Raw genomic sequence first — 14,868 nt, 5'->3', positions numbered from 1 at the left:
GAACTGAAGGTCCTGTGTTTGATCTTTCAGGATGGAGTTTGCATGCTGTCTCTCTACATTTCATGGGTTCTACAGTAGTCCAGCTTCCTCCACTCTAAAATAGAAAAGGACTGTCAGGATAACTGGCCCCTGTGATAGACTGGGAACCTGTCCAAGGTCTTACTTCTCAGTTCTGTGCTTCTCCATAACTTTGGGATTAGGGAGTTCTGTCTTGCAAAATTATTCTTTTCTACAGATGTTTCTCGACATAAATCCCAGCTGGGATATAAGACAAAATCCATAATAACAAAATCCAGACCCAGATTTTTCAGTGGAAATACTCAACTGGTCTGTTTTTTTTAATACTTGTTTTCTGCTTTCCTTATTAATAGAAAAATAGCTTAAAGTCTGCTTCATTACACTTTATGTAACAGAATTTTATTGACAGATGTAATTAACATTTGATCTATTCAGTGTGGACTTAAAGATGATTGAGCTGTATGTCATGACCTTAAACACTGAGTGCAGAAAACCCTCCAATGCACTATGATGATCATAATAATAATAAAAAAATCTCCAAGGAGTGGGGGTGGGGAATCCCTCTGATAGGATTGTAGGCTCCTCTCCTATCGGATATACTTGGGGCAGCCAGATGTTTAATTTAAGACCTGGTTCATCCAGATAAAATTTCCCCATCTTGATAGAATAGAAATTCACTTTGATTTAATTAATAAATAAAAGAATCATTCAAAAGCTGCATTTTGTATTTATAAAATAGTCTATCTTAAACATTTGACTGTGATGGAGAACAATAACAGTGATACTTCAAAGCACCTTACATGGTTTGTTTCCAACTGAAAACTTAAATTTTTGTCTCTTTTTTAAACAAACTCTTCTATTTAAGTAGATTTATTTCTAAATGCTATCCTTAAAGACATGCCCCCTGAGTTTTGAAACATTTGTCAGGCCTGTCAGTTTAGGTGGAACACTATAAAATATGTATATATTTTAAATATTTGCTGCAATCACACTAAAACGGATTTATACCACCCAGTTACAATTGAGTGCAGTAGTGTTTACAATTGGATATCCACTTTTCTCTTAGATTTAATAAGAATTTATGCAGCTTTTCTTTTTCTACCAACTTCTAGCAAGAATTCCTCCTTATCAGATGCTTGACCTTCCTCAGCCGGCTCTTTTTGATGACATCGGAGAGGCAACTTGGCCCTAAACTCCTCCAAGATAGAAGGTCATGCTCAAAGTACTCATTCAATACATCTCAAATAACAAAAAGATACTGACACAACCTAAATTAATATCTCAATAAAGGACAAATGATTTGATAAATTTGTATATTGCTTAGAATGAAAAAAAAAATGTTTGTCACGTAATACAATAAGTTACTAGTATGGGCTCTCTCTTCATTTTCTTGTAGCATATTCCCCTTTAATACCACCTGATCTTCAGATGCCTTACTAAAAATAGAGTACTATTCAGAAAATACTCTTCAAAGTGCCTCTACATGGGGAAAACACACAGAGTTGATGATGAAATTATGTTATAAAAGCAAAATAAAATAACACTGATAGGCACATTTTTCATTTGAGGTAAGCTCAGAAACTGAGACAGACAGCATCACAGACTGGTGCAAAAGTGGCAGCATGTGACTGTGTACAGGTAGGCAACATGTGGGTGTCCAAACAGGGCATGGCTCACGCTGTTTAGCTCCATGCAGTCTGCTACTGGTGGAGCACGCTGTCTGGTACTGGGTAGCCGAAAAGCTTAAAGTCCGGTTCATATAGTTTATAAAGCTCTCTCCTCTCTGAAACGGGGATCTGTGCAAACCAGTCCCTTTCCCAGCTTGATGCCGTACGATTTCTAGGCCCTGAAGGGAACCGCACCAGGTGATCCACTTTCAGCAGCTTCAGCAGTTGCTCTGAGTCTGTTTCCAGGGTTTCTAGTCGTCCGATAAAGTCATACTTCACCTGACAAGGATGACACAAACGGTACACCTGCAAAACAGAGAAATCAACGGCAGTGGCGATCAGGGAAGCAGATAAACATGATAACAAATCACTTTTATCTCTGATAGCTTTGAGTAGGGTCTCTTCATCAGTGTGACAGCCTGCTGTGTGGTAACTTTTACATTTTTCATTTTCAAAATGAGTTGCACATTTCATATATTTTCTTTAGCCTGACTTTAAGTTAGCTTTTTGCAGTGCACACATTTAGTTAACTTTATTTGTCAGGTTGTTTTTTTGTCAAGATGCAATTGATGAATTTCTTTTTTCTTTGTGTTGCCAGTTTCCTTGGGATCTGCTGGTGGAGGGCTGCAATGGGCTCTAGCTTTCCTCAGTTGTTGCAGGCTAATCAGCGGGTCAAACCATTTGTAATGGGAAGGGACATTTGTTTATAATTTGTTTAAATTCTTAGTGTGGGTAATGTTGTTAATTAGTTAAATTTAAAAAAATATTTAGTGTCTGGCCAGTATTTATCTGTTTAATTAAGTTTATTTGTTTATTAGTTTGTTAGTCAGTTATCCCCCTTGTGTGCCAACAGTGGTCTGATCCGCCACTATTTAAGTTTCCTTCATGTCCTGTTTGTTAGGTCAGTTTGTTCTTCAGTTCTTTATGTTAAAGTCTGAATTGAATTCTGTTTTGTTGAATTCTGTATTGTTGACCTCTGTTTTTGGGCCCACTTCATCATTTTTTGAACATTTTGGGAATAAATGAAGACTTTTTTTGAAACATTTCAGTGGTTTTCTGGCTGGTTTGTGCAAATCCCTCACAGTCAGAATACTTTAAGAGTTTGACCTTAAAGGAAAAACTCAAAGGTGTTGAACCGTTTCACAAACTGCCGTTTCGAAGCAGAGGAACAATACTTCTCTGATACAAAAAAATACTTTCGAGGCACCTGCTTCTAAGAGATTCAAGGATTTTTTTTATTTCTTTGCAGGAGTTACCATTGTTATAGTATTGAATTGTCAAAATGATGTGGGGCTATACCATTACCTTATCATTTACCATATATTAAAAAGATACTGCTGGGTAGGAAAATGGTTCTGGTTTGTGGCTGACTTTCCCCCAGTGACCAAAAACTTGTTTCATATGCAGAATCTTGGCTTCAAACACACAACCATAAACCAGGGAAAGAGGAGACAAGAGTTCCTTCCACTGTTATGACAGATAACTCCAGCTTTTAGTCAACAGCCAGACCATGGAGGTAGATGTCAGTTTTAAATTGAAAATTTTTCAGATAGTAAAATGCTTAACTTTGTTTTAATCACTTTGGTTATTACCTTGTAGTTATAATTTTTTGACAAAAATGGGAACTTTTTCTATTGTTCTTCAAGCTTTTAAACACACTTTTTATTTTGAAGTAGCAGATGGCCATTTTCATTTGAGTCTCTGAGCTAAATAACAGTCATTTTACTATATCCCCAATGAAAACTAGCGTAGGATTAGCTTAAAGTGGGATTCCTTAAGGTTTAAACATGTTCAGAGAAAGCTAACTGCAAGTGGATTTAATGTTAGAGCAGAATAGCAGACAGAGTCCTTAAAAACACTGAGATAAGAAACACTGCAGTACATTTTTATGATTATATTTACTTGTCTGCAGCTGTGTTTTCCAGATTGCCTGCAAAATGTACTCATGAAGTCTTCATTTCTAGATTTGCAGTGTAAGGTTATTGTTCTAAGACCTTTCTCCTGAAATCCTCACTACCACAAAAAATAAAAATAAAAATCGGTGTGATTTTTACTTCATAAAGTCACTTGTTCTCTTTATGCTTGTTTTTGGTTGGCCTTTTCCTTTTATTCATTCTTCCTTTCATGTTTTCTGACATATTCCTCGACTTTAAAAATCAGCTAAAACCATAATCACACTTAAAAAGGCTATAAAGATTAACCTGTGCTTAAGTTCCTCATCCTTTAAAACTAGCATCTTCCAACAGACGTTTTTTTATTTTTAAATAATATGCATCCCTTAGATGTAGAGAATGATAAATGTCTGCACACTTAAGTCCCCTTTATGTCAGCATCAGTGCACTTAAACGCAATTCACATATAATAATACAAAAATCTATATTTTCTTTAAGAAGAAAATGACACTGAAGAAACAACCACATTGTGAAAAATATATTTTATAATAGTTTATCCTGGATATGTTGCCATGAATATCATACTGAGCAGTACCTGCCGCCAGTGCTCGTTAAAGATGCTCTCCTTCTCCGTTTGTGGATCCAGGAGGTATGTGATGAACTGATGAAACGTCGGTTTGAGTCCTGCTGCGAACGCCTCGGCAGCTGACTCTGCTAAGCTCCCAGACACATTGCCATAGCGACGGAGCATGACTGAACCAAACTGCCGGAAAAAGTCCTCGTTGGGCCTTAATAAACACAAACATACACTGATACGTGTGCTTCAGCGGTTCATTAAATGAGTGTCAGGGTTATGTTTACATGGACATTAGGTACACACCTCCCAAACTTGTTCCTGAACGCAGAGATAAGGCGCACAAAGGGGTCTCGCACGAACAGAAACTTGGTGTAGCGCTGAAGCTTGAGCGCCATCAGGTGGTGGGAAAGGGAACCGTAACGACGCCAAAACCTAGACACACACAGAGCACAAGAAATAATTCATTTTCCTCTTCTTTTGATTTCAAAACTTAAGCAGCTGAAAAACTTAGAAGATGAGAGGAGCCATCTGGGAAACCATGTTAGATCAGTCCTGAACAGGAAAAAGGTCTCTTTTATTAGAAAAAAAAAGAAAATCAGATGCACAGCTCCTGAGAAAAGGTAAAGAGAAGTGCTTGTGTGCTGCAGCACTAAGTCAAGCCTTGTTTTTTTCCACTCTCTCTTCCAAGCTCAGCTCACTAAATGCCTCTTTTAACGTGCAGATAGTCTGTCAACAGCAGCTTTAGCAAACATTTTGATTAAGGCAACAAGCAGTGAGGAAAAATTAAACCCTGCCTGACAGAATGCTTTCATTTACTTCCCTAAATCTTACATTTCAAGTAATGTTTAAACACGGACAGCCTGGTTCACAAATCCAAACTATATTAAGCATATTTTATTATTCTGCTCATTGCAGGATAATTTACTGATCCTTGTTTTGTGAAAGTATTTAAACAGTTCTAAAGTATTAAAAAACAGCATCCCTTAAGATGAGTGTTGCTGTGTGCAGATGTCTTTTTTTTTCTGGCCTCCCTAGAGGAAGGACATGTGACCACGGATGCATGAAGCGATTCAAATTGTCTTCTCAGGAAATTAAAAGGTAGGAAAAAACCACTGAGGACACTGAGGTCAGTCTAAATTCTCTCTATGTTCCATAAATCAATCTCAGTTCTGCACAAAAATGAAGAAAAAAAAAGAATCTTCTGTGTAATTTGGGTAGAGATGATTAAAATGTAATCATAGTTAAATTTGACGTTAGCCTTTAAATCTGATTATTCTAAGCAGACCAAGTGTCTCAGGTTCATCAGCTTGATGAATACAGGAGGTAACTGAGGATTACAGGTTGAAAAATTTTTTATTTTACTTGTTTTTTTTTTTTCTCCCTTTATCCTACCTGTAGACAACCCAACAAATAGCATTTTATTCTTCCTGAAAACCATTTCTGGTACATTTTTATAAATGTTTACTTATCAGCACCTTTGGCAAAGATGGGTAAAAAAACAATCTAAATAAATTAATCTTTCAAAGCAGTACCATCATTTTCCTCCTTGTGTTATTCAACCTGCCCTTAGATTTTTAGCAAAAAGATGTGATACAATTATTTCTATCCCTAACAGTTCCTGTGAGACACGTCTGCACTTTTTAAAGTTTGTTAAATGGTCTTTAACTTTTCCCCTGCTGTGTAAATATGCTGCAAAAAATAAAAGTCAATTCCTGTAACCTGCTCTTTAAAAGGAGAAAGACAAGGGAAGGTGTCATTTATATAAGGCAGGTGGGTTTTGATCCTTTTAAGCAAGAAAGTTGCTAGGAAAATATCAATGTCCCTCATCGTGTACATATCTGGAGTTAGAGCGATGAATAAAATAGTTCATTCACAATTTTAACATTTCTAAATAAAGATTTCAATGTATTTGATGTTGGTTATCATTTGTATTCAGCCTAGTATAAAGAAAAAGATGTATGTGAGTTTCATACTTGGCAAAAGTGAGGTGTAGAGAGGAGTTGTGCACCAGATCAGCAGGCACAGTCTCTGGGTCAATGTACGGTCTGCCTGTGGCGGGTGAGATCAGAGACTCAGACAGGACCACCATGATTCTCTTCCAGTTGGTGCAGGCCACCTGAACAGAGACCAGAGGATGTGAGAATGGAGGAAACATGAAGATCAAAGAACAATCTGTGTAAGTACGAAGAGCATAAAACCCAAAAACCGATAACAGAATCAGAAAGTTAATGTGTTTTTAATGTATTTATTTTTTGGGGGGCAAAAACAATGCCTGGATGTATAGAGCCATTTCGTTTACAACGTAAAGGAGAACACCAGAGGAAGGAAACCATCAGAGTCTGCGGCTTCAAAATGCCAGGGAAGAACACAACGAATCTCAAGCAACATCTGAAGTGCCAACCTGCTGCCATATGGAAGAAGGTGAGGAACGGGTCGGCCTGTAGTAGTAGGAATGGGTGGGTGGGTGTGAGCGCGCATGCATGTGGATGTGTGTGTGTGCGCCTTCCTGTGCCTGTATCTGTCTCTCTGTCATAGAAAAAAGATGTTCTACTGATACACTGGACATTAATCATTTATAGGGGTGTAAATAATAATCGTTTTGTATCGATGCATCGATCCAACAGCCGACGATCCGATGCATCGACACGTCCGCAAGAGAATCGATTCATGTTTTTTTTTTTCCTCCGGTCTATTTTTATCCATTTGCTCCTGGGTGTAATTCTCCCTCCCGTGCTGCGGTGGCGTTAAAACTATTTTGCCTTCCTACCTCGCTTCCTGGTTATACTCTTACAGCAGTGTGTTGCATTAAGCTTCACACAGACATTTTTATATTATGCTGAATATTGAAGCGTGGTCTGTGCTACACGCTGTGGGTCTAGATACGGCCGAGGCGGCGAGGAAGTGGGGGCGAGTTTAGTCCGACGACGGAGGAACGTGAGGGCCAAAAAGAGCTGAGATCCAGGTGGAAAAAGGGTCCCAGCGTTCTCATGCACCTCGCTCTTCTAGCGGGTCAAACTTCACGAGTTGTTTTCCGCAATTTCGGTCATAAAAACAAAACAGGCTGGCCTCCTGTCTGCGACACTGTCTGCGATCATACAATTTAGGAGAGTTGCAGCGGAGCGTCTGTGGAGGGGGGCGGGGATATCTGGAGCAGAGGTATTGCATTGCACTCATTGCACTGATTTTCTGCAGTATTTTTGCAGTTTTTTTTTTAATGCAAATTTTCTACTTCTGTTATTTGCTGTTGTTTCTAAAAAAAAAAAATGCATAACGATATTACAGTTTTTATTGATTTATTTCAAACTTGAAACTTTGTTTAGCCTGTAAGGTGTAAAAAAAAAAAAAAATTAAACGATTAATCGAATAGAATCGCATCGTGGTGTATTCTTGAGTATCGAAAAATAATCGAACCGTTGGGTCAGGAAATCGATACTGAATCGAATCGCCATGATGGATGTGATTTACACCCCTAATCATTTACATTTCTTCCTCCCAACTAGATTCCTGACACAGTGACACCACAGCCAGATTAGAGGTTGGGGAATTGAAGGGAAGTCTGTTTGAGAATGGAGACTTTGTGGATATGATGAAACAAGCCGACAAAAGGTTCAATGTGTGCAGTGTGATATATGTTAAAAAGAGAATCAGTGTGTGAAGAAGTTCTATTCTGCACAGTGTTATATAAATAAAATAGAAGAAAAGAGAAGTTTCATTCTGTGGAGTGTGATATATATGTTAAAAAGAGAAGCAGTGTGTGGAGAAGTTGTATTATTTACAGTGTTGACTAAAATGACAAAATATTCTAAAATGACTGAAATGACAAAAAATGACTAAATATTACTAGGACTACAATTGATTTTTTTCTAATCATACACTCTACCTTTCTCATACCTTATACAGAATAGTTAGGTTATCCTGAGCTATTTTCTATAATTATGCTGCTATATGTTTAGGCTATTGGAGGACATGGGGTCAACTTTTCATCATTCTGCTTCTATCAAACTCTATTACCCAATTTTCATAATTTGTTCATTTACACCCATAACTTTATGTTCTCTATGCTTTTTCTTGTCTTTGTAGCATCATCTGGTCTACAGTAGAATTGAAACATCAGCTGTGTTGCTGCCATGAACTTTGATTACAGATGTTAGAGATTGCTCTGTTTGTCAGTCTAGTCTTGTTTCTCTTACTGTAGCTACCTGTATGTGCTCTCTTTCATCCTCTGACATGATAGCTGGCTCTGAGCTTGTGTGCCGGGCAGTGTCTTTCCTTGTGCAAACTGCAGAGCTAGTTAACAATGACCTTTTGTATATGTCATGATCTTGGCGCTGATGACTGGCTGAATTACTCATTTCATTCACCTGCCTTGCCCAGCCTGTTTTCTCATTACCGTGCATCTTATTCACCTGCTCCAGCTTCTATTTAACCAGCCATATAACCGGTCATCAGCGCCAGATTATTCTCGAGCCAGTGGTGAGACTGTTCTAGCGTATCTTAGTGTTTCTGATTACTAGATCCTGACCTGTTCTGCCTCCCAACCACTGAGCCTGCATGTTCCCGTCTGATCTGTTTGCCTGACCTGTTTTAGGACTCCTGCTGGATTTTGCCTTTTTTCGAGCTTGGAGCTGCTTCCTGTCACCGATCTGGTTTTCCCTTGGGAACTTCTTCAGGCTTTTGATCTCCTGAGCATATCCTCGACACCGGCTTTGGCTTCACCCTCGGCATTATCCTGTCTTCCTTCATCTGCTTGGATCTGATCTACTGCTTGTTCTCCATCCTCTGGAACTACAGTGTCTGGGACACTATGGGCAGCACCAGCCGGCTGGAATCTACCTTGTTCTCTGGGCATGGACTGAACTTCAAGACCAGGTTAGTGACTCACACGTTCATAATCATCCTCCGTCAGATTAACGTGGTCACTAACCTATGTTTTCCTCTATGTTTTCCTCTTGCAGAGGTTGCTACCTTAGATGTCTTTGCTGTTACTGTAGATCCGTTGTTTTTAAATAAATGCTTTTGAGGTATCTGACTGTCTGTCTTCCTTGAATACTGGGTCCCATGTTCTGAGCTTCTGCAGAAAGCCGCTCACATTGAGCCTGGTTTTGTTGAAGGTTTCTTCCTGTTAAATGGGTGCTTTGTAAATAAGTGTTTTTTTCTAGACAGAAAGTTTTAATCAATCTGACTGCACTGTTTCTGTATCTGTGACGTGTTTATTTTTGCAATACAAATAAACTAAAGTGAATAAAATTTTATCTATCCCAATACAGTGCCTTTATCCTATTTATATTTTATACTTTTTTACCGCTTTGCGTATTTGGATGTTATTGTTTGCATTTCACTTTACTACTACAACACCTGAAATTCCCAATAGGGGGACAAAAAGGGTGTTTCTATTTTGCTTGTTTCTATTCTTTAAAATGTAACAAGAAAGTGAGCCTGAAGCTAAATATCAATTTGAAGACTTGTAGACAGGAGTTTTTGTAAACTATCAATGTTAACTCAAAAACACACAGTACAGCAAGCGACCGCACCTTGGGAACGTAGCAGTAGATAATCTGGTGTGTATCATCCACTATCAGATGATCCAATTCCCTGAAGGGGATCTGTTCAAATGCCCGAGCCCTTCCAGGAAATTCCAACGCCTCCTTCCCTGAGCACACATCAACAATCCTCTGCTTCCTCGCCTCCTGTTCCTGCTCTTCTCTCCTCCTCTCATTTCCTCCCTTCTTCACTTGTTCTTCACCTTCCGTTTTCTCGGCTGTATCTTCTTGGATGAGGTTGCCGTTGTTGTAGGCATTGACAGAGGCTCTTGGCTGCACCTGAACGGTGGATAGAGACGGCGGAGAGACGGTGGTACTCTTGGTCCCCCAGCCGGGGAGAAGCGATTTGTGTTTTAAGTCTTGAAAGGGGTAGAGGCTGGGTCTGCCGACATCTTCCCAGTAGGCAATGATGAGCAGAACCATGAACAAAGAGCCCAAGACGAAAGCCACTTGTAGTCCGCGCCATGTTCCCATGACTGTACTGCATTAAAAACTGGGGTTGGTGAAAAAAGGATGAAGAACTGATTATGTCCATTCCATGGCGGCCCGCAGAATCACAGAAGGAGACACTTCTCGCTTTGCAGCTGCAGCTAAAAGAAAGAGGAAGAGGAAATGAAGCAAAGCAGAATTTCTTAAATTTAGAACCAGAAGTGAAATCTACTGATTAAGATTGCAGATAATACACATGTGCAGTGAAAAAATGATCTGACAGCCACACTACAAAGTAGCTCACTGGAAAATGTATTTTAAAAAACTGTCAAATAGACTGCATGGACTACTACTGTAATAATTATTGAAGAGCCAGACATATATCTCAGAAATAACTTTTTTGTTGTGTATATTTGATAGGTTTTGCTAAATCGAAGGGAAATAAAAAGGATAAATTGTTCAAAATGCTGCAATAAAAACTAGAAACAGAAGATGTGGATGGTTTTAATATCCTTCTCATGCTGAGTTGTGGGCCTCTGTGGATGCTTCGCTCTTTTTATCTAGATACAGGTCAGAGCGGATATTTTGGGTAAATGATCTTACACCTCTGCATGTTCTGTGGTCATTTTGGAGTTTTTGTGTGTTTTTGATATAAAAGTCCAGCTTTAATTGAACGTTTTTATTTCAGTGTTTTTTAATATGTGCTGTTATTTAGCAGAGATGACACTGTCGCCAACCTGACATTTACCACTGTGGTGAATTACAGAGAAAGCATTTTAGAGTGCTTTTAAATCCCCGAGCAGTGTGCTGGATTGCTGGGTCTTTCAACCTGAGCGGACATTGATTCCAAATGTCTAGAGGAGTTCTTTGGCACATTTAAAAAAATGTAAAATCACTCTACTCCATATACCATACCATTTACATGTGTGAGTTTGCAAATAACATACTAGGAAAGTAAAAACAAATATATAATCCATGTAAATACACACATGTATTTCTTTGTTTTAACATTTCGTGTCAGAACGTTTGGGGAGATTCACATAAAACACACTTTTGATGTGCAGTGTTTCAAGAAAGTTATGCGTATGTACACTTTTGTTGTGTCATTCCCAAAAGAGCTTATTGGCCGGAAAGAAAATAAAATAATGTGAAGGTGTGCACAGCTGATCGCTGTGAGCAAATGTTAGTTGCATAATGGTGGTGAAGTGTTTTCTAAAAATCAAGGCTTTAAAAGGTTGAGTGTTACTATGGATGGATGGATGGATGGATGGATGGATGGATGGATGAGCGAGTGGATGGATGGATGGATGGATGGATGGATGGATGGATGGATGGATGGATGGATGGATGGATGGATGGATGGGTGAGTGAGTGAGTGAGTGAGTGAGTGAGTGAGTGAGTGAGTGAGTGAGTGAGTGAGTGAGTGAGTGAGTGAGTGAGTGAGTGAGTGAGTGGATGGATGGATGGATGGATGGATGGGTTGGTGGATGGATGGATGGATGGATGGATGGGTTGGTGGTTGGATGGATGGATGGATGGATGGATGGATGGATGGATGGATGGATGGGTTGGTGGGTGGATGGATGGATGGGTTGGTGGCTGGGTTGGTGGATGGATGGATGGATGGATGGATGGATGGATGGATGGATGGATGGATGGATGGATGGATGAGTGAGTGAGTGAGTGAGTGAGTGAGTGAGTGAGTGAGTGAGTGAGTGAGTGAGTGAGTGAGTGAGTGGATGGATGGATGGATGGATGGATGGATGGATGGATGGATGGGTTGGTGGTTGGATGGATGGATGGATGGATGGGTTGGTGGTTGGATGGATGGATGGATGGATGGATGGATGGATGGATGGATGGATGGATGGATGGATGGATGGATGGATGGATGGATGGATGGATGGATGGGTTGGTGGGTGGATGGATGGATGGGTTGGTGGCTGGGTTGGTGGATGGATGGATGGATGGATGGATGGATGGATGGATGGATGGGTGGATGCGTGGGTGGATGGATGGATGCATGGATCGGATGCATGGACGGATGGATGGACGGATGGATGGACGGATGGATGAGTGAGTGGATGGATGGATGGATGGATGGATGGATGGATGGATGGATGGATGGATGAGTGAGTGGATGGATGGATGGATGGATGGATGGATGGATGGATGAGTGGATGGATGGATGGATGGATGGATGAGTGAGTGGATGGATGGATGGATGGATGCATGCGTGGATGCGTGGGTGGATGGATGGATGCATGGATCGGATGCATGGACGGATGGATGGACGGATGGATGGATGAGTGAGTGGATGGATGGATGGATGGATGCATGCGTGGATGCGTGGGTGGATGGATGGATGCATGGATGGATGGATGGATGGATGGATGGATGGATGGATGGATGGATGGGTGGATGGATAGGTTGGTGGGTGGGTTGGTGGTTGGATGGATGGATGGATGGATGGATGGATGGATGGATGGATGGATGGATGGATGGATGGATGGATGGATGCATCATCTATCCATCTATGGATGGATGGATGCATGCGTGGATGCGTGGGTGGATGGATGGATGGGTTGGAGGGTGGATGGATGGATGGATGGATGGATGGATGGATGGATGGATGGGTGGATGGATGGATGGATGGATGGATGGATGGATGGATGGATGGATGGGTTGGTGGTTGGATGGATGGATGGATGGATGGATGGATGGATGGATGGATGGATGGGTTGGTGGGTGGATGGATGGATGGGTTGGTGGCTGGGTTGGTGGTTGGATGGATGGATGGATGGATGGTTGGATGAGTAAGATAAATAATGATAAACCTTTTAGGGGCAAAAACCTTTTCCAGAGAGAATCAATTAAGCATAACCAGTGAAATGTTGTTTCCTGTAACAGAATATCTGGTCATAATGTTCTAACAGCAGGTTTAACCGAGGAACAAAAACTATTTGGCGTCCAAAGCTTCATAATGAGCTGCTCTGTTCGTGGGTGTGGAGTTATCCGCGGACCGTGGGAACCCCGGGCTCCGAGCGGAGCGCTCAGATCACACGGAGATGTGAACAAAACCAGGCAGTGGAGGAAGGAGGAGGAGGGAGGCTGATTGAGAGCAGAGTGAACCCTTCATTGTCTGACCCACAAAAACATCTGCTGTGAGCAGTGAGCGCGCGCCGGTCCAAATAAACCCAGAGAAAATTACTGGTTGATCCACATCTAGGAGGAGCGCGTTTTTTCCTTTGCCACGCGCTGAACACACGCGCGCACACGCCTTCCGAAGAAAATAACTGCGCCCAGACTGCTTTTCTTCCATTGGAGGATATTTTTTAAAGCACCAGTTTTATCAAGATACTGTGTTATTATTTATACGTAATTAACTATTAACAATGACATATTTTAAAAAGTCATCATCGCTGGAAATAAACTAATTCATAGAGAGGGCAGGTCTGTTGGGCTCTCTGAATATTCATCCCCACCGCAGCAAAGAACAGACAGACTTCCTCTCATATTTAATCTTTCACTCTGATAAACCGCAGCTCGCTCTTATCGGGTCCTCCATCTAACGAAACATTACAGCACAGAGAGATCGTGATTCCTTCCATTAGTTTTTTTCTATAATTAGGTCTATCTATATTTATTTTCAAATGTTCTGAACATTTTTATAATTTTGTTTAAACTTACCCCGCAAAGGAGGTCCATCTCGCTGTGTGTGTCCTCTCCCCGACAGCTCGGTGATGAGACCGGGCGGGTTCAGCAGCAGCTGCTGCAGCAGCGGGGTCTGCACAGAAGGAAACCGCAACTCTCGCGAGATTAGAATCCCATAAGGTGGTTCGCCTCGGCCTACTGCCCTTACTATAGAAATATTTAGTGACCAAAATTCCATTTAGAAAATATATATATATTTATACTGTACCTGAAACTTAAGTTTTCTTAAATAAAGTTGCAGAAAGACTCGATATTTGCACATTTCCTTAATAAATATACACCAATAAATTTAAAATAACAGCATGTACCCTATGTATAACTTTGGTCATGAAATGGTTAAAATACTTCCTGATTAACAGCGACCTATGAGTCCATATATGGGTCTGATGCAGGGATTGTTTGTGTTATGTTTCCTAAATTAGAAACGCAAAGAGTATTTTTATACTCTAATAATATATTAGTACTTTACTAGACCCAAAATTCAGGGGCGGAGCTAGATGGAGGGCCAGGGGTGGCCATGGCCACCCTCAGCCAATCATTGGCCACCTCTGTGGCCACCCCTACCATTTATTTCCCTCTAATACAGATGGTGGAAGCAGTAATACTCTCAAGTGGTATATTCAAAACATTTATTTTTTTTGTGGTTAATTATACACATCAATAAACTAGCATCAAAGATGATAAGTAGAGAATTCATGCTCTTTTCAGAACTAGATTTTGTGTTATATGGGGTAAAGAGAAAATGTGTGTCTGAATTATGTATCTCTGCAAGTCATCTAGGGCTACGTTCACACTGCAGCCTGAAGTGACCCAAATCCGATTTTTTGGCCCATATGCGACCTGTATCTGATCTTTTCATGGCTGTCTAAACAACACAGATCCGATTTTTTTCCAATGTGACCCAGGCCACTTGGCTATGTGGTCCTGAATCCTGATCTTTTCCAATGCGACCTGAGTCTGAACGTCCAGGTCGCATTTATCCGACCTGAACGCCATTAATACCCGACAGTGTTCACTATTCTGGGTCTTGC

At 40.6% G+C, this 14,868-nt stretch overlaps 1 protein-coding gene across 1 annotated transcript; it reads right to left on the bottom strand.

Moving 5' to 3' along the window:
* Nucleotides 1-1,317: 1,317 nt before the first annotated feature.
* On the bottom strand, nucleotides 1,318-13,914 carry LOC119783669 (carbohydrate sulfotransferase 12-like). The gene is made up of 6 exons (XM_038285297.1): nucleotides 13,814-13,914; nucleotides 9,686-10,284; nucleotides 6,128-6,270; nucleotides 4,458-4,586; nucleotides 4,173-4,365; nucleotides 1,318-1,991 (listed from the first exon to the last, which is right to left on the bottom strand). Exons 2-6 carry the CDS (start codon nucleotides 10,166-10,168, stop codon nucleotides 1,719-1,721), a joined length of 1,221 nt encoding a protein of 406 aa, XP_038141225.1. The 5' UTR covers nucleotides 10,169-10,284; nucleotides 13,814-13,914; the 3' UTR covers nucleotides 1,318-1,718.
* Between the last annotated feature and the right edge of the window lie 954 nt (nucleotides 13,915-14,868).

The sequence above is a fragment of the Cyprinodon tularosa genome, unplaced genomic scaffold (assembly GCF_016077235.1).
Source record: "Cyprinodon tularosa strain WSP-4 unplaced genomic scaffold, ASM1607723v1 ctg21, whole genome shotgun sequence".
NCBI lineage: Eukaryota > Metazoa > Chordata > Actinopteri > Cyprinodontiformes > Cyprinodontidae > Cyprinodon > Cyprinodon tularosa.
Note: the sequence above shows the minus strand (reverse complement) of the source record. Positions and strands in the feature narration are given on the sequence as shown.